The sequence below is a fragment of the Phaenicophaeus curvirostris genome, chromosome 27 (genome assembly GCF_032191515.1).
Source record: "Phaenicophaeus curvirostris isolate KB17595 chromosome 27, BPBGC_Pcur_1.0, whole genome shotgun sequence".
NCBI classification, from domain to species: domain Eukaryota; kingdom Metazoa; phylum Chordata; class Aves; order Cuculiformes; family Cuculidae; genus Phaenicophaeus; species Phaenicophaeus curvirostris.
In genome coordinates, this window is record NC_091418.1 from 4,060,080 (window position 1) to 4,080,490 (window position 20,411).

The following is a 20,411-nucleotide window of genomic DNA, read 5'->3' on the forward strand; positions in this document are numbered from 1 at the left end:
AATCCAAGCCATTCTGTGATTCTATGATGGTTACTGCCCAGGAGAAGGAGGTGGAGAGTCTGTCGTGCAGGAACAGGCACATGGTTCCTCTGCTCCCCTGTAGCTGTAGGAATTGCTTTCCTTTGACTGTAAATCCCAGCCGTGTTCTGCTCCCTTCCTTTCACTTCACGGCACCATTTCTACATTCATCTATTCCTCACCAGTGACTCGGGGCACTTTAAAAAATGCAGTTAGAAGAGCTGTGTGAAAAACCAACCTCACCTCAACAGCACGTTCTGCTCAAGCTGTTTCATACTTAAACCCCCATTCCCAGTCCCCATGCTGCCTGCCCCAGTACTTTGCCCCAGCACGCAGGCTGCATGGTTAGTGTGCGTCTCTCCTTGTTATTTTCTTCCTTTTTAGTTAGCCTGGCAGGCAATTCTCTTTTTATGTCTCAATAACTCCTTTTTAGCCTATAAACAGGAGCTTGTTCACTGGTTTCCACTTTCTGTTCTCTGCAGGAACTGATGTTTGCACAGTGAAAAGAAGATTTAAGGAGCACTTCTCAGACTCGGTGCTCCTGCTTTCTGAGCAATACGGGAACAGGCATTACGGTAACGGCAAGGCTACCGCCTGCTACATCAGCAGAGCAGTAAAGTTACTGCTGCTCCTTGACAGCGTGGAGCTGAGCACCGCAACTGGGGAGGGATCCCTTCAGGGATGCTGGAGTCCAGCCCCTCACAAGCATTGAGACACAAGGAATCAGCACAACTGTGAGCTGTCAAACTAACGGTGGGGAAATAACAGGAGAGAAGCAATGGATTTTCAGGCACAGAGTCCCATCCCTGCATGAAGAGAGGAGCCTGCTGTGTTGTGCTGTGAATCCCCCTTCCAGATGGTCACAGGAGCTGCGCTGCCTTCTAGAGACTGAAGAGGTGAGTGTGGCTTGGGGCAGGCGCAAGGGACTGGGGCTTGCTCTTCCCCAAACCAGCTCTCTCCACAGGCTGAGTTGGCTGGTTGGCTTTGAGCACGGATCTGTCAGTCCTTCCTGCTGTGTCTCCTTGACTTACTGGGAAGTTTTGCTTTTTGTGCTTAAAAATCAACCTTGATCAATTCTTCATTTCCTCATCCACCATCAACCCAGTAATGACCACTGTTATCATGCTTATAGATGCCTGAGCTACATTTTCATTGACATGCACAGTAAGATCTGTCCTTTTCTTTCTTGGAATTATTCTTTAACTTCTTCCCTCTTGCAGGAAAGAAAATGTAACGAGATCCAATTTTGTTTCAGTGCACGGAAGGCAAATTCCCACCGTGCAGTACCTTTGCATTCCCTTTCCCCCATCCTCCCTGCTTACGAGCTGGGAATATCGGGGGTTCCAAGGTTTAAATGCCTTTGCATGCAGGATAACTCTGTTTTGAGATTCAGCTACGTGACAGTTGTCACTGCTCAGTGTTCATGTGAAGTGCGATCTGAGGGACTCATCTGAAAGACCTCGTATTAGGATACTCTGAGTCCTGCCTTATCTCAGATTTAACAGGGGCAGCCTTAGTAGTGTTTTTCACCTCTAATCAATAATTTGGATGGGAAGACTATATCCGCACCTAGGTGCTATGAAAGCCTTTTCAGCCCACACTTGTAGCTTTCCCCTTCGCGTCCCCCGTGTCCCAGTTCCCAGGCTTATCCTCTCACTTTTCCATCTGACGTACCTTTTCTCCATATTTAGTCAGCTAAGACTGAGCTTGGCTTTCAGATCCTCTCAAAGGTTGTGGCACTTGGTAGGAAAGTTGTTTCTTGCAACATCTTCTGCTTGGCAGGAATCGCTTATCCCTATAGATTTCTAAAATGGGCAGCTTAGCTGCACAAACAGGAAGGTCAGTGGGTACAGGAGTCACTTAACAAAGACACCTCAGGCTAAATTCTGGATTTCTAGATCTACTTCACAGTTTGTAGTCCTGAATTGTGTCCCTCAGCTCTCTATCTCTCCCACAACTGGTCTCTGCAGGTGAACTGATAATTAGGATTGATTGCTCTTCCTTAAGGAGAATGGACTGCTGCCAAGAACGTGGTGAGAAAAACCACGTTGGTCTCCTAGTTGTTGCTAAACAATACTGGCTTGAAAAGGTTGGAGGCAGCCCGAGGAAGGCTCCCTAAAATAGCCTCCTGCTCTACTCTTATATGGGAACCATAGCACTAAGGGCCTTCTGGGAATCACATTATTTGTGTCTTTGTCTCCTCCAGGGGGGTGATGGTCTCCAAAGAGCATGACAGCATCGTTGACACAACAAAATTCACTCTCCCCTTCAGAGCAAGCCAGAAGCTGATGTAAATGAACTTGAATTCGCAGTCCAGGAGCTCGAGTGACAACTGTTCCACAGCATGGAGAAGCTTTGGTTGACACTTCAGACCATGAAGACGGGGAGCAGCAGGCATCTCAAACGACATTGCTGAGCAGACACAGCAGCAGCCTCCACCTATTCAGGCATCTAAGTCAATCGTGAGGCAGAATGAGGACTCACACAAGGTAATGAAAACCAGTGATTTCCTTGTGGGAGAAACCTACATTTGAGACCCTCTGGAATATTTATGCTGCTTAAATACTGAATCTTCACAACAAGGCAGAAATGACTTTAACCTGCAATTCCAATATTTCTCATCACATAATCCTGGAAAGGAGGATAAATAGCCCCAGTTTCGTGTAGCCTCACTTCTACACACCAAGAAAAATGCAAAAGGAGTTCAATTTGACTTGGAAGTGGGGGCTATTAGCTGTGCTATAATTGTAAAATCTTAGGGACAAAGACTTTTCTAATATGTTTCTGGATCCTTCTTTTTGTTCCTGGCGCTGCACTTCTAAGATGTTCTTAAAAACTCTTTTCCCCAAAGCCAGGCAAACGTTGCCTGTAGGACCTTCTGAGAACTGATCTTCTCACTCTTTCTACCTGAAACGGGACTGAAGTAAAAGAGCCTTGCAGTCAACATTATCAGCCACTCACCATGGCTTTTCTCCCTGGAAACTCCTCTGACTGCTCCAACTGCACCCACTCTGTGGGGCCTGTGAATGTTTCAAAGGCCATTTTACTCGGTGTTATTCTAGGGGGGCTGATAGTTTTTGGGGTTTTGGGTAATATTCTGGTTATCCTCTCTGTCGCCTGCCACAGACACCTTCAGAGTGTTACTCACTACTACATCATTAACCTGGCTGTCGCTGACCTTCTCTTGACTTCCACTGTCCTACCTTTCTCAGCGACTATGGAGATTTTGGGCTACTGGGCCTTTGGGAGAATCTTTTGCAACATCTGGGCAGCTGTTGATGTCCTTTGCTGCACCGCTTCCATCATGAGCCTCTGCATCATCTCCATAGACAGATACATCGGGGTGAGCTACCCGCTGAGATACCCGAGCATAGTGACAGAGAAGAGAGGCCTCCTGGCGCTGCTCTGCGTCTGGGCACTGTCTCTGGTGATATCAATCGGACCTCTCTTTGGCTGGAAGGAACCAGCCCCGGAAGACGAGACCATCTGTCAAATCACCGAGGAGCCTGGCTACGTGTTGTTCTCTGCTCTAGGCTCCTTCTACCTCCCCCTGACTATCATCCTGGTGATGTATTGCCGAGTGTACGTCGTGGCCAACAGGGAAAATAAAGGTCTGACTTCTGGTCTGAAGACGGAGAGATCTCATTCCGAAGAAGTGACCCTACGAATCCATCGTAAAAATGCTCCTGAAGCGAGCGGATCCACGTCCAACGCCAAGAACAAGCATCATTTCTCAGTGCGTCTCCTCAAGTTCTCCAGGGAAAAGAAAGCTGCCAAGACCCTGGGAATAGTGGTGGGATGCTTCGTTCTCTGCTGGCTTCCGTTTTTTGTAGTAATGCCCCTTGGTAAGTAAAGCAACACCTCTACCTTTTACAGCACCTGCCCTGGAGGGAGGGACGTGTTTGTGCCTGTGTACGATAACGCTGATCAGAAAAGGTCTTGGGGAATAGTTTCCTATTGGAAAGCTGTCAAAATCAAAACATTCACCAGCAAAAAGCTGTGAACACAAAAAATGAAAGTCTCAAGTGAAACAAAACATCTCTGGTGCGAAGAGAAGCACAAAATTCTGAGAATAATGGAAAGGATTTAGTACTTTCCATAGAGAAAATGCTCTTTCAGAACTAAAACTGGTATCTCTGGTCAGCTCTGCTATAGGAACAATATCTTTGGGAGGACGTGTATTTGTATCTAAGGTTGCAGCCAGTTCTTCAGGTGATAAAAACACATAAAAGGTCAAGGTATAAACGCATTCAGGGTTAAAGCAGCTGTTCACAGACTTGGGGCGAGATCTCCTGGCATGCTCAGCACCTAATAATTAATAGAATCATTAAGGTTGGAAAAGAATTCTAAGCTCATCCAGTCCAACCATCAGCCCAAAAACACCGTGCCTACTAAACCATGTCCTGAATTGCCATATCTACATGTTGTTTGAAACTGTCCAGGGATGGAGACTCCACTGCCCTGGGCAGCCTGGTCCACGGCTTCACCGCTCGTTCAGTAAAGACATTTTTCCTCCTATCCAACTTAAACCTCCCCATTGCAACTCAAGCCATTTCCTCTCATCCTGTCATTTGTTAAGTGGGAGAAGAGGCCAGCGCTCACCTCGTCACAATCTCCTTTCAGGCAGTTGTAGACAGTGATGAGTTCTCTTCTCAGCCTCCTCTTCTCCAGGCTAAACAACCCCAGGTTCCTCAGCCACTCCCCACGTTACTTTTTCTCCAGACCCTACATTCCCACTTTAAGGAAAAAAAACCAGCTTCCTATCAGGGAACTCACACTATGAGATTCCATTCTCTAAATGAAATGAATGTGTATTTTTTTTAATTAATTACACGACAAGTCGGAAGACAGCAGTGAGAATCCTTCCAACTAATTTTAAATTTCCGAGCCTTGCACCTATTGTGGAAACCCACTGAGCCCACTGGCCAAACACTGGCTTCAACCATCCTGCTGAATATGTATATTTACTCACCAGTTGTTAATTCTAAAGGGGAGGAAAGTCAGGGATTTGTTCTGCTTTGCTATCACTGAAATATAAAAAAGTAATTAGAATTTTAATTAAACCTTGCTTAGGCACCTCTGATGCCATTTCAGGGTTTAAAAGCAGAATACTAATTTAAACCTATAGCTGAGTGTGACATTTGCTCTGCAACAGCTGCACTAAACATTAGGTTTTGAAACAAGGAACCTTAAATCTGTGACTTTTTCTCAATTTCAGGAGCTTTTCTTGTGAAAAAGGTTTATGCTACAAAGGAAAAAGTAAGATTGTGTTTACCTAGTAACAAAGCAATGTGTACAAGTAAGAAAAGAAAAAATACAGCCTTACCTAAGCATGAAAGAAAGATCTGGGGGTTTTCTTTTTCAAACCCTATAAAAAGCTGTTCTTTTTTAATTAACCTCTGCTGGATTCACCAAGATTACCAGGTTGCTTCACAAAAACGTATCGCACGCTGCTACATGAAAACCCTAAAGTGCAGAATCTTATCTGCTGGTCAATACTGGGAAGTGCTGGAGGAGGAGCCGTAGATGTTTCATAAGGAGGAGCCCTGAAAGGCCTGGCTCGTGCTGTCCGGGATCTCAGCATGTTGGAATGCTGGTTGCCAAGATGACTGAAACATACCCAAAAAGGGTTTGCAAGAACGCATTAAACACACTTCTTTCATCTGCAAATGGGGTTGCCCACACAGAGCTGTTAATTAATTTGCTTTGGATTTAAGTGATTTTCTGCACTCATGAGTGCCTTTGCATCTTCCTTGATCCCTTACAAGGAAACTCGCTTGTGTTTAGTTTCCCTATCATTGTGCGGTCGCTATGTTATTTTTAAAGCACAGAATATGCCTTTCAATACCTATTAGCTACTTTTGTTTAAAGACAAAAAACTATTAAACAGGCGAGTGGTCTTCAAAGAAGCCAAGGAAACCACTTGAGGTAGATTGTCCCACCCAGAGACAACGAAATACGGCACTCGACACCTAGAGCATGCAAAACCCTTTCCCGAAGTGTTCCATTGGCAGACCTGTTCTGCAGAGAGGTGAAGGTAGTAACAGGGAGAAGAGCCAGGATCACGTAGCAAATCAGCAGCAGAGATCAAACTTTTTAGCTACCCAAAGCACCGTGGCCAAAAAACCATTGGTGGCTATGGAGTTTACAACACAGCTGGGCAAGGAATAAGAACTCTGTTGTGCAGAAGACCAGGCTTTGTGGCTATGAGACAGAGCTCCACAGGGTCCCATCAGCTGCAGCAGTTCATTTCAGTCATTTGGAGGAGTTGTAGCCTGTTAGAAGCATGCCCTGAATGAAGGTTGTGTGACACAGATATTCTTTAACTGTGCTACACAAACCACTTCACGCAACTGGCAAGCGCTTGCCACTCTATGCAGCAGAAGTTCCCAGAATTTGTTTCTTACAAGGAGATCTACAGCATCTTCACGATCTCCACTTCTACTAACATCAACTCTAATAGCCAAGAACCACATTAAAACAAGAAACACCAAGCTTGTTAAAATATACAATAAATGGAGTGTAGGAACAGGAAGAGCAACAGCATCAGGATATCTGTTTAGCCTAAAGAAAAGAAGGCGCTGGGGCAGCTTCCAGTACAGAAGGGGGCTCCAAGAAAGCTAGGGAAAGACTCTGGATCAGGAGTGCAGGGAGAACAGTTTTCAGGTGGAAGAGGGGACATGGAGATGAGATCTTGGGAAGAAATGTTTTGCTGTGAGGGTGGGGAGGCCCTGGCCCATCTTACCCAGAGTAGGAGTGGCTGCCCCATCCCTGGAGGGGTTCAAGGCCAGGTTGGATGGGGCTTGGAGCCCCTGATCCAGTGGGGGGTGTCCCTGCCCGTGGCAGGGGTGGAACTGGATGGGTTTGGAGGTCCCTCCCAACCCAAACCACTCCATGATTCTGTGGTATCAAGAGGGGTGTAAAGGCATGAGAGCCGTATCAACGAACATTACTGAAAATAACTGTACAAGTGGTTTGAGTATCTCTGCCATAAGACAATATCTTAATCGAAATTGGTGTGTAAAGTCCCCAGTTGCAATCTGTGTAATTAATGTCTTCCTTACCATCATGGATGGAGTTTTACTGCAGTCAAAGGGTCTGTGCGAAGGCTTTCAGTCTAATACACGCCCTCCTCATGGGGGTTTAGTGGTTTTGCAGTAAGCAACCTGCAACAGGTATGAACCTGTTGATGAAAAGACTGAGATTAGGATTTCGTTTTTTCCCTCTGTATGCTGAAGCGCAAACCCACCCTTCACAACTTCTGTGAACTCTAAGAGTGACAAAACAGCTGATTCCCCCCAGAAGTGGTGAGGTTTTAATTTCTGCATGGACTTCTCCCTCTTTAGAGGATGCACTCCTAGTCTCAAAGCTTTTGCAGGAAAGCTTCTTTGAACTCAAAACATCACGTCATTTAACAAAACGCCGCAAGTGAAAACTCAAGTGTGGCCCAACTGCATCCAGTCTTTGTGTCCCCTAATTAAATCTCAGTCCCTCTGTCAGACATATCACTTTGAATGCAATGAAAGGTCCTTTTCCATGACAGTTTAGCAAAGGCTTAGACCAACTGAAATGCAGGGTTAAAGGCAGACACAGGCACTTAAATAGGAGTTTGAACAGAACCAGCAAGAACTGTGAGGTCCTTTGTCCATGTCCATGAGCCTCTTTTTATGACATTTGTTTAGTGAGCTCAAATTCTGTCTTCCACAGCAGTGGAAGTCTGGTGGTGTAAAGTGCTTTTTATTCTGCACACCTTCCTTTGAATTTCTCTTACACAAAATCAGCTGAAAACCCATTGCTGAATTAACTTTATTGGGAGAATTTGCACAGATACTTCCTATAAATGTCACTGCCTGTGAACAGTCACGTCCAACAATTTAGCCCTAGTATTAGGTTATAAGCAAGGACACTTCCAGCTCTCGGCAGCAGCTTCCCAAGCAGAAGATTTCATCTATGTCCACCAAACTTTCCTCATTCTACACCAAAAGCATGTAATCGCTATACCTGAGTAGAATCATAGAATCATAGAATCGTAGAATCATCAGATTGGAAGAGACCCACCAGATCATCAAGTCCAACCATTCCCATGAGCCATTAACCCATGTCCCTCAGAACCTCATCCACCCGTCCCTTAAACCCCTCCAGGGAAGGGGACTCAACCCCCTCCCTGGGCAGCCTCTGCCACTGCCCAATCACCCTTTCTGTGAAATATTTTTTCCAGCCTGACCCTCCCCTGGTGGAGCTTGAGGCCATTCCCTCTCATCCTGTCCCCTGTCCCTTGGGAGAAGAGCCCAGCTCCCTCCTCTCCACAACCTCCTCTCAGGGAGTTGCAGAGAGCAATGAGGTCTCCCCTCAGCCTCCTCTTCTCCAGCCTAAACACCCCCAGCTCTCTCAGACGCTCCTCGCAATCCTTGTTCTCCAGCCCCCTCACCAGCTCCGTTGCTCTTCTCTGGACTCGCTCCAGAGCCTCAACATCCTTCTTGTGGTGAGGGGCCAGAACTGACCCCAGGATTCGAGGAGCGGTCTCCTCAGGGCCGAGTCCAGAGGGAGAAGGACCTCCCTGGCCCTGCTGGCCACGCCATGTCTGATCCAAGCCAAGATGTCCTTGGCCTTCTTGGCCCCCTGGGCCCCTGCTGGCTCCTGTTCAACCAACACCCCCAGGTCCCTCTCCTCCAGGCAGTTTCCAGCCAGGCTTCTCCTAGTCTGGAGCTGCTCAGGGTTGTTGTGCCCCAAGCGCAGGACCCGGCGTTTGGCTTTGTTAAACCTCATCCTGCTGGTCTCAGCCCACGGATCCAGCCTGTTCAGATCCCTTTGGAGCCTCCCGACCCTCCAGCAGGTCCATACTTCCACCCAAAGCAGGCAGAGGTGGCAGCGACCATTGGTTCAGCTGACAGTCCAGTAATAAGCAAACACAAAACCGAGCCAGGGAAGAACAAGCCTCAACCAGCCTACATCACTCCAAGATGGATAAAGAGAAGAGCCTGACCTTACATGCAGCCGAGAGGCCAATGGGCAGAGGATCTCTGAGTAGAGGCCACAGGCAAAGCTCATCTGGGCAATTAGGGCTTTTTGAGCACTAGCACTTTGAAATAACAGCCTGCACACAGCACAATTTTTCCATTCCTATTTTGTTTCCCTCTTGCAATAGCCAGAAAGGGATGTAGACAGGCATGGAAAGAAACAGAGCAAGAAGAGGTTGGAAATGCTATGGATATTTGCTATGCATGCCCATAGCGATGCAACCTCATCCTCAACATCACCTTGGAAACTGGTGCCCATCTAGACAGCAGCGCTCTCCCTGAACTACATGACACTGAGGGGTTCCTCTGGGAATTTTACAGAAGATTTCTTTTCAACAACATAGATGACAGGGCTTGGAGCTTGTTTTGAGGCGAAACATGCACAGAACTGATGGAAAAAAAGAAAAAGGGCAGGGATATTACAAGAATGGTCCTGATGATGGTTCATCTTAAACCCTCAGAAGCAAAAAACCTCACAGAGCTTTGTTTGTTGTCGGCTTTCCGTGATGAGCCAGCTTAAATTATCTGGATGTTGGCACTGTGCTCAGAAGCGAAAAGAAGGAAAAAAGCAAAGTCTGAGCCAGGATGTCACAGGAGAAAAAACAATCCAGATATTAAAGTGGGCAAGGGAGGGAAAGGCTTTTAGCATTTGTCAATCACTCTCATGATGACAACAGCAGGAAAGAGGATGTGCCGGAGGGTATTTATATTTGTAGGAGAGTGGTAAACTAGACTTGTGAACTGATTCAAACACTGTCAAGGGAATCCTCTAATCCTGTCTACATCCCTGTCTGCAGCTGGCTTCTAATTACTATTTTCATGGAATCATAGAATAGTTTGGGTTGGAAGGGACATTAATGATCATCTAGTCCCAACCCCCTGCCATGGGCAGGGACACCTCCCACTGGATCAGGGGCTCCAAGCCCCATCCAACCTGGCCTTGAACACCTCCAGGGATGGGGCAGCCACCACTGCTCTGGGCGACCTGTTCCAGGGCCTCAACACTCTCACAGTGAAGAAATTTCTCCTTATGTCTAGTCTAATCCGAGAACCAGAGCTGCATAAAATCACACCAGCCTTTCAGGGAATCACTATTCTGGTATTTCCTCACGCAGAGAGTAAAGAGCTTCACTTCTTTCATGAATCACCTCTTTTCCTCTTTAGAATTGGATAGATGGTCTGACAGAATTCAGTATAATCACAGGAGTTCTCCTGTCCCTCCCATCCCTTTACTTGGAGGGCAGAGAGTAAGGCAAGGATCTAAATTTAATTTCTTTTTGTTGTCAAAATTATATATATATAGTTAAAATTATATATATAAAAGAAAGTAATAAAATTAATAATAGCTGTGACAACCTAGCCTCAACAGTTTTCCTCTCAGAAAATGCCAAACTCCAGCCATGGAGATAATATCCAGAGCTGGATCCCCCACGTAAGCATTTCAGTGAAAAAGACCACAGAATAAAGCCCCAGCTCATTCTCTGGAGCAGTTTTATGCACAGGGCAGGGAGAAGAGTGTTTATGCTCCTGAAGTCATGCAGCACAAATGTGTGTGTGTTAAGTCATGGAATGAGGAGAAAACGAGCCCTGAAGGTAAAAAGGCAAGATACTTCCTTGGTATCTTCCTTCCTTCCTTCTTTTTTGCTAATCACAAGGGGCATTTTTCACAAACACAGGCCAGAAAGGCCATGTTGGTCTAGGTCAATAACCCAGCGACGCTGGACCCAGCGGCAAAGATCCTGCCGACTTCCTTGCGACCAACGTTTCTCCACTTACTGAGTCCTGAAACGCTGCGTCCCACTGACTCATAACCCAGCAGAGCAGCGGTTATATTAATAGGCACTTAAACTGAAAACAGGAGAGTCAGTTGTGCTCCGTTTCGTGATTCACATCTATGGCTCCTCTGCCCGTAGTGTCTGTCAGAGGAGGCTCGTCCCTGTCTTCAAAGCCTTCCTGCTCTGTGCAGTCACCACTTCCAAGCCCCTGGAGTAAATGAATCGAGGAGGCAATTGTTCACTCTCAAATGTCATGGTGCAATTTAGGGTTTGTTGGTGATTGAAAGGCGATGAGTGATTCTCCCCCCCCACCCTGCAAATGTCAGGATTTGTCTTCAATTTGGATACATCAGGGGGAGATACTCAGCCTTTGCAAAGAAGATAATTCCTGTATCGTTAACCCCAAGGATTCCAGAATCACGACCGACAACCACACATTGACAACCTCGGGAGACAGGGAGACAGAGTCATCTTTTCAAGCCCTAAACCACCCGATTGGAATTTTCACTTTTAAAGGAAAGCTAAGATATTGCTCTAAGTGCACGACTCCAAGAGCAAGGCCTTCGGGATGAATATCAAATATCTTAACAATGTTAGCAATGAGACCCAGAACCATTCCACTGCGGTAACAGCATGGGAGCTGGAATTTCAACTACAACGACACAGATTTGTAAAACAATGTGATTATTGAGGTTTACATGGGTAACAAAACCTCAGTTTACCTTCCCATGGTTTTTTATCTGCTTTCTAAATCTGCAGCTGCCCACAGTGAATCTGGAAATAGTTGCTTGCTGAGATATTTGCTCTTTGCCAGAAATATCAGCCATCGTAAGTGGGTACAATATGAAACAGAGCATAAATTAGGTCTGAATATATCCAAATAATCAGAGCACCGTTCCCAGGGTGACCCATTCTTGTTGCCTGTCCTTTCCACCTCTTCCCTGTGTCCAAACACCTGCACCCGCCTGATGCCCCAGAGACTGGAACTCAGGCCCTTGTGATGAGAAACTCTCACTCCTCCTTCTCCACCTGTTTATATATATAAACAGTCAGGTATATCTAGGCACCAAGTCACTCTCATTTCCCCCTGAATCACAGCATCATGGAATGGTCTGGGTTAGAAGGGACCTCAAAGTCCATCCAGTCCCACCCTCTGACAAAATGAGGGACACCTCCCACTGGCTCAGGGGCTCCAAGCCCCATCCAACCTGGCCTTGAACCCCTCCAGGGATGGGGCAGGACCTCCCCATCCTCACAGCAAAACATTTCTTCCTAAGATCTCATCCACAGCATTGCAGGCCCTGGGACAGGCACAGCTGCAAACGTGCAAGGCTTGGCAGACGCAGGCTTTTATCCTTCCTCACGTCTATGAGCCGCTGTCCTGCATTTGTTACACGGCTGTGATTGTACAAAACCTAGAAGAGTTTCCTACTGCTCAAGGGTTCTTCAATCCCATTTTACGTTCCCACAGAAAATACTTTCCATAAGGGAGCAGCCGGGTGAGAGGTGCTGGGAGAGCATCTGTGTACAGAGGGCAGCTGTACACGTCTGCACCAAGACATATATATATATAAAAATATATATAAAAATATAAGTATACTTTCCAGAGGGTGATTTGTGTTTGACCTCAGCTGCAGTATAGAATGCCAGGCTTATGGAATAAAGTTCAGTGAGCTTGGGAACACAAGATGTAGCACATTTATCACTGGTTGTAAAGCAGAGTGCCTCGATCTGAGCTGCCCCTGGTACAGAGGTGACCTGTGTGGGGCCATCAGTGCTCCTCTGTGCTTCATGCTCTGTGTCCTTAGGGCAACTGCTCTGGAATAGCTACTCCTTCCAGTCTGACCGCTTAAGCGCAGATCTCAGGATCTGAGTTTTACTCTTTGACCCTGTGTAAACCAGAGCACTATTCCCACTTTCCATTTCACTAAGATTCCAGAGCCATATTTCCTGTACGTGAGAGGCAAGAGTCATAGAATCATGATTTGGGTTGGAAGGGACTTCAAAGCCCATCCAGTTCCAAACCCTTGACATGATCAGGGACACCTCTCACAGGATCAGGGGCTCCAAGCCCCATCCAACCTGGCCTTGAACCCCTCCAGGGATGGGGTAACCTGGGCCAGGGCCTCCCCACCCTCACAGCAAAACATTTCTTCCCCAGATCTCATTTCAATCTCCCCTCCTGCAGCTTTAAACTGATCCCCCTTGCCCCATCTCTGCAATCCCTGATCAAGAGCCCCTCTCCACTTTCTCTGACCTCCGTGCAAGGTTTAAAATTTTACTTTCTCCTGATTCCCTTAGACACTTTAAGCCCTGATAACAGAACGCTAACAAATACTGTTTGGTTCTCTGCTCACGAGGTGCGCAGGCTCTGCTGTCATCTCCTCAGCGCAATCTGTAACACACAACTTATAAAGGGGAAAACAGTAGCAAATCTAAACAGAGCTGCAAGATTCAGTAGCAGAGAGGGATTTCAACACCACTACAGGTCCACGGGTCACTGAAATGTATGGGATCTTATTCCCATGGTGCTGACAGAGATGACAGAGAGTAAACAAATAAGTTTCTGCAGTCTGGCAGCTTCTAAATCCCCCTCTGCTGTCCATCAGTGAAACGATGCACAACATCAGTACTGGGTTTTAAACAACCTATAATCAAGCAGCTCTGCAACTTCTGACAAATGACAAAGTCAAATTACATCTTTGTGACTGAATTGGCACTTACTCACCAGGAGAAATCTTCCCTCTCAGATCTGAATAAACTTCGAATTAACAAACAGGAAAATAAGTGATGAGGGAAGGGAACGCAATCCTGACATTTTCAGGGGTGTGTGATGAAATCCTTAATGGCAAATGACCTCAGGAGGCTAATAGTGCATTTTATCTTATTTAATTTTCCTATAACAAGCAATTGAATTGTGCTACTGACACATGAGAGTCCTCAACCTTTTGAAAACAAAGCAGAGATTCAAGCATCATTTAGTCAATCTGCAATTCAAAGGCACTAAATGAGCAGCTGAACCGTTCTTACAGCCTCTAAACTGTTATCAGTTTTGCCACAATTTCATAGAATCACGGAATGGTTTGGGTTGGGAGGGACCTTAGAGCCCACCCAGTTCCAATCTGCCATGGGCAGGGACACCTCCCACGGGATCAGGGGCTCCAAGCCCCATTCAACCTGGCCTTGAACCCCTCCAGGGATGGGGCAGCCACCCCTGCTCTGGGCAACCTGGGCCAGGGCCTCCCCATCCTCATAAGGAAGAAATTTCTTCCTAATGTCTAATCTAAATCTTCCCCCTTCCAAATTGAAACCCTTCCCCCACGTCCTATCACTCCAGGCCCTTGTAAAAGTCCCTCCCCAGCTTTCCTGCAGACCCTTTCAGGAAAGGTCTCCTCAGAGCCTTCTCCTCTCCAGGCTGAACAACCCCAATTTTTTTCAGCTGGTCCTCACTGACACTGAACCAAGGAAGATATTAAGATGAATAGGATAAAGAATTAATTTCAACAAGGAGAACTTCTCAGTCACTGCTCACTATCCAACTCTATCACAGGAATTCTGGATGACAACACTATTAATCAAAGATTACACCTAGACCAGAGAACTGGAAAAGCCTGCTCTGGAGAACTGGAAGCTAAGATAGTTCTGTCTTCTCAGTCCTGGCTGCTGGTAGGCAAGTGTCCAAACCCGAAAGGACACTAATGAGCTGCCACCAAGCGATCAGGGATTGAATGGACACAGACTCTGACCTTCTCGGTGCCGTTCCACCTGGTTTCTCTGTACTGCCTCACTGCTGCATAGGAAATTCTCAGCCTTCTGCTATATACCTTAAAGAGGGAATTCACCATTCAGCTTAGTTGTTTAATCTCATGGTAAACGTGGTTACTTGGGACATGGTTTAGTCGGCATGGTAAGGTTGGGCTGACGGTTGGCCTGGATGAGCTTAGAGATCTTTTCCAACCCTAATGATTCTATGATTCTGTATTGGGTCCACTGACTACCAGCGGCTGCCTCAGCCCTTTCAAGATGCTACTGACAACACTTCCTCCTACTGGCATTCATATTTTTGCATTTTCAGGACAACACACAGTTATAACGAAGCCTGGAGACAGAGCTTTGCAGGTCTAAACTAATGAAACATCCCCGACTAGCACAACTGCGGACATAGCAGAGCAAAGCTGCTGTCCTAAAGCCTGAGTTGTACCCACCCTTGGAAGGAAAGAGTTAAAGGCAGCGTGTTATGAGGTCTACAGATACCAAAGTTCATGTGCTGTTAAAGCTACTTCCTCTTGCTTTCACTGCGTGCTGCTCCAAGGCAACAAGTCTCTACACTGATGAACAAAAAAAGGTTACGTTAATAAATTAGCATGCAGATCCCCACCCCAAAAAAAGAGCAAGAGGCAGACTCTGACACTGGCTCTTTGCTATTTTTAACAGGCTTTGGCAAGGCAGGAGCATTCCATTTAGAGTGAGCCAGAAGTTGCAGCAAACAGGAATTGTTATTGTTTACCCGTTTTTACACTCAGCCTCACACAGCTGATTCCCTAAACTGAGATTTGTTCCACCTTTTGTCTCAACACAGAATGGGAAAGCACTAGATACGCTGCCCTGAAGTGAGGAAAGAAAAGAAAAACTGACCACGGTTTGGGCATTTAGAAGCCTTTCGTTATTTTTCATCTGCCAATGACTTCAGCCAGGAAGTTCTTTGAGAACGTTATTTGGTTGTTTTTCTCACTAAAGGAAAGCAGCAGCATTAATTTGCAGAGAAAAATTCTAGGTCGTAGATACGCTGCTCACTCACTGCTTCACTGCAAAACAGAGTTTGCTTTCTTAAGACACTGTGGGTCTTAAAAATTGAAACTGATAGTGCAAATGCTCTACCCACCTCGCCTGGAGTAACACGAAGGCAGTGAGACTCGTACTGATGACACCTTAGAAAACCTTCCAGTATGGAAAGGGGCTCCAGGAAAGCTGGGGAGGGGCTCTGGATCAGGGAGGGCAGGGACAGGATGAGGGGGAACCGTTTTCAGTTGAGAGGAGATGGAGATGAGATCTTGGGAAGAAATGGTTCAGTGTGAGGGTAGGGAGGCCCTGACCCAGGTTGCCGAGAGCAGTGATGGCTGCCCCATCCCTGGAGGGGTTCAAGGCCAGGTTGGATGGGGCTTGGAGCCCCTGATCCAGCGGGAGGTGTCCCTGCCCATGGCCAGGGTGGACCAGGTGGCTTTGAGATCCCTTCCTATCCAAACTACTTTATGATGCGCAGGTTGTAACTGAGGTTGGAATCAGCTGTTCAGCTGCTCCAATATGATATGCAAGCTCCCATGGCACCTTCAGCGCTGCCTCTGGGTGCTGTGACTCAGCCTCACTTCCCAGCCACTCCAACACGCACCAGAAGGCCTGGGACTCAGGGGACCTCTCCTAGGTGAGATAACAGGAGGGCTTTGCCACACTTCCTTCCCTGTTTCTTCCCTGAGCACACCAGCTCCACTCAGAGGGTCAGAGCTGGTGCCATAGCGAGAAGACACTGCTTCGCATTTCGCAGCGGAGACCACGTTCAGAACGAGCGAGTCATTAATCACACTGCACTATTTGTGTCTCTGGTGCACGCAATATTTTGACACATACTCACAAAGGCAAAAACACCCTGAGGATTCCTCTCTAGCGTTCACCACTTGAAAGCATTCGCTGCACTTGCTGTAGCTTTGTCTGACAAGAGACGGGAAGACAAAAGATTCAAACCGAAATTCAGCAGCTCCAGAATTAAATTAGAGCACCCTCTGATTTCACTATTCACTTTTCCTAAGCCAGTGGAGGTCCAACGAACAGATCGATGCCTGTAAAGCTTAGGAGCTGCTTACAGACGTGGCTGAACTGCAGAGGATGAGAAATGTAATGATGCCTCAACCTGCCACAGTATTTCTTTCAACAGGCACAGAATTATAATTTTTCTGGAGGGAAGTAGAAAAACAAGCACATGCGAGTGCTAAAAGTTCTGTTTGTTATCAACTGGACGATAAAGTCAAACCCAAGAAAAGTACGTTTGCCAGCAAATTATTTATCTTCCTTTGCCCAAAGTAAATGCTGATGGGTGTGATAGAAACACTTTTTTTTCTTTGCCCTTTCTTTTAAAGGAGGGAAGAAACAGCCTTTCCTTTTGACAGCACATGGCAAATATTTTTCATTCCCTCTCTTGCTCTACACTGAGCACTGGGGGTAGTTTTAGGCGCCACAGGACAAAAAGGATCTAAAGCTACTGAGGAGGGTCCAGAGGAGGGCACAGAGTTGGTGAAGGGTTTAGAGGGGAAGCTGCAATTTTCCTCTAGCTCTATACCAATCTCCAGCTGCAAGTGGGAATAAAATGCCTTCATAATAAAGTAGATGTCTTGAACCAATCTCTGGTAGAACATCCATGTAACTGTACAAGTCCATCTATCCTGAAAGACTTGTTCCTGCAACAATTGGGCTTCGAGTCATAAATTTTCCAAGACAGAACAGAAACTTATTTATTTTTTCCAGTGTTTAAATATCTTTGGTTACCTGCAATTTCTCACTGCCTCTGCCTTAACGCTCTGTGTATTTTCCATTTTAGGTTCTTTCTTTCCTACAATCAAACCCCCGGACACACTTTTTAAAATAACATTTTGGCTTGGATATTTAAACAGCTGCATCAACCCCATCATCTACCCGTGCTCAAGTCAAGAGTTCAAGAAAGCGTTCCAAAACGTCCTGAGAGCGCAGTGCCTCCCAAGGAAGCAAACAGCAAAGAAGAAAGCCCCAAGTTTCAACCTCAACCAGCCAGCCAGCCAAAGCATGGAGAGTCACAAAGGTGTGGTCCGTATCCCTGTTGGCTCAGGAGAAACCTACTATAAGATTTCCAAGTCGGATGGGGTCTGCGAATGGAAGATCTTCTCCACCGTGCAAAGCATGCCTGCAAAAAATGTGGTTTCCAAAGACTGTACCGCTGCCAAAGCGAAAAGTAAAGGTTTCCTCCAGGAATGCTGCTGTGCAGGCACTTCAGGGAACCTTGTCCATGAAAACTGTAAAGTGCCAAGCATTAAAATCCACACTATCTCCCTCAGTGAAAATGGGGAAGACGTCTAAAGCACCGAGTGTGCCAAGCAGCACATGCTGGCAAATTCATGGCTCTGCTAATGGGATGTTGTTCTTTTTATTGGGAAGTAGGTGTTACAACAGTTGAAGAGATCCGGGTGAAACAAATAGTATCTGCTGTAAAACAGGGCCAAAGCTTGTGATATCTTTGAGTGCTGGAAGCTCATACAAAGCTCTTTAAAGACAGAGAATGGCTTCAGCGGGTGGTGAGCACTCTACAGCACGTTCTGAGAAACTGGCCTCTGCAAGTCATTTGCCTGGTGTTTAAAGGCTTGATTTTCCATTGTATTTCCCTGTTTCAAAGCTCAATTGTTCTAATTAAGGTGCAATGGAGGAGAAAAAGCAAACTACAAAGACCCCCATGCTGATTTCAGTGTCGATACTGTCAGACAGCTCCACGTTCAGGTGATATTATGGTCCTGCCCCCCCCCAAAAAAAAGCTAAACCTCAATTCAAAAGCCAGGAGAGTGAGGTTGGGAGGCTCAGGTCTTGGGATAGTGTTTACAGATCTCCGCTTACCTTTCATTAAGGGACTATGGACAAGAATGCTTTCCTACTCTGTCTTGCCTCTTTTGTTCATGTCCAGGTCCTGGCTTGGTGATCTCCTGCACAAATTGTTGAGGACAACAGGCAGCTCGCTGGACTTGCATCTCCAGCTGGGTGGACTCATTGGTCCTCATGCCTGGGCTGCTGCTCTTCTGTAATGCCCACAAGGCTGCTTGTTCTCAACCTGCCTGGAAAGGCAGTCACTTCAGCGCACGCGGCAGAGCAAAACTCCTCTCTAGGCTATCGCTTTGCTCAGAGTCGCTCCAAGTTCCTCTTTGTGGTGTGGATCTCAGTAAATTCCATTGCCAACAGAAACTTGATCCAAGTGGCTGCACTGCATCTGGCTCCAGAGACAGGTACAACCACATCTCCAAACAAAACCAAGTTAAAATTTGCATGCAGCCCAGGATTGTTTGGAAGGTCTCTGTGTTTTGATGCAAGTCTAATAAAATTCAAAGCTAGGTCAATCACCATCAAATAAGGCTCTAAGAGGTCACTTCCACTCGTAACAGGTTGCCCAGAGCAGTGGTGGCTGCCCCATCCCTGGAGGGGTTCAAGGCCAGGTTGGATGGGGCTTGGAGCCCCTGATCCAACGGGAGGTGGAACTGGATGGGCTTTGAGGTCCCTTCCAACCCAACCCATTCCATGATTTTTTGATCCACTTGTTTTCCTTGCTTTGAGTCCAGCAGCGACCTGCTTAAAGACTCAGTAATTCCTCGCTCAGGTGCTTGCTGGTCAGATCAGTGCTGCTGTCACTGGAAAAGCTGCAGGCATTTTGCTGTCTCCCTGCCCAGTGTTATCATAGAATCATAGAATCACCAGGTTGGAAAAGACCCATCGGATCATCTGAGTCCAACCACATTCCTTTTCTGACTCCTTCAATACCAAGTGCCCTAAGCTTTCTATGAGATCCTGGGTATCCTGGGATCAGGAACTTTACCCTCATTCTAACTAGTGGGCGTTCAGCACGTTAAATGACTTAAGGACACGCATCCCCATGAGAAAGGTCCATCCTTGGGGAATCGGGAAGAAAAGCATTTGGAAGCAGGTTATATTTTAATATAGCTAATCCAAATAAATAAATAAATGAGCTGTTCAGCAGCTGGAAGAAATAGTGGGAGGAATTCTCTGTACGATATTAGAAATAAGCAGCTCTTGACATAACTTCTCCTGAGCCTGCCAAACAAGAATGCAGCTTCTTGAAACAACACATAAGCCGTTACTCGTGTCTCAATGTTAGCTTCTGTGCTGAAAACCTACTGGCTTGAAAAGAGAAAGGACTTAAGATAAGGTTAGCTTTTACAGGACAAGACCTTGAGAGGAGACCTTGTATTATTGATGAAGAATCATTGTTCATTCACCTTTCATCCAGTACTAAGTCCCCAATATAAAGAGAATTTCAGTCTTCTGTGTTCTCCCACATGAATGCTGTGTAGCAAAGCTACAGAATGCCCCAAACAGATTAAAATTAGAGGAGAATTCAAATCAAATCCCTGGATCCAAGACCTTATGGATTTCCAAAAACACGCATTCATGAAGAGCAAATCTGTAGCACTATCACATTTTTTTGTTTCAATAAGAAACCCACACCACCACTCAAACCTTCACTTAGGGTTTTCATTAAAGTCTAGAATTTGAAACAAGAAGTGTTGAAGTACTATAAAACAAAATATTCTCATGGTACTCGAAGCCAAGACCAGAAGCAGAAAAGCTGGAAATGTCATAAGAAAGTCACATGAGACTCGTGGCCAAGGTTTTGAGTCTCACGGGGTTCAAATACGTGGGACATCTATTTCAACAAAACTTCAACCCTCCAACATTTTGAAAAACACCATTAAACTGAGCAAGACCAGCAAGATTTAAAATCCTCAACGCATACACTCGGCGCCCAGCACCACCTGTATACTTATTTTATAACTTGGAACCATAAAGGTCATTTGTGTCATTC

The 20,411-nt window shown here is 46.2% G+C and overlaps 1 protein-coding gene across 2 annotated transcripts; it reads left to right on the plus strand.

Moving 5' to 3' along the window:
- Positions 1 to 594: 594 nt before the first annotated feature.
- Positions 595 to 18,110, plus strand: ADRA1A (adrenoceptor alpha 1A). 2 transcript variants are annotated; one of them, XM_069877618.1, is made up of 3 exons: positions 595 to 914; positions 2,225 to 3,863; positions 17,397 to 18,110. In XM_069877618.1, exons 2-3 carry the CDS (start codon positions 2,981 to 2,983, stop codon positions 17,906 to 17,908), a joined length of 1,395 nt encoding a protein of 464 aa, XP_069733719.1. In that variant the 5' UTR covers positions 595 to 914; positions 2,225 to 2,980; the 3' UTR covers positions 17,909 to 18,110. The 2 variants fall into 2 exon arrangements, with proteins under 2 accessions (XP_069733719.1, XP_069733720.1); XM_069877619.1 differs by lacking the exon at positions 595 to 914 and adding an exon at positions 1,769 to 1,857.
- Positions 18,111 to 20,411: the final 2,301 nt, after the last annotated feature.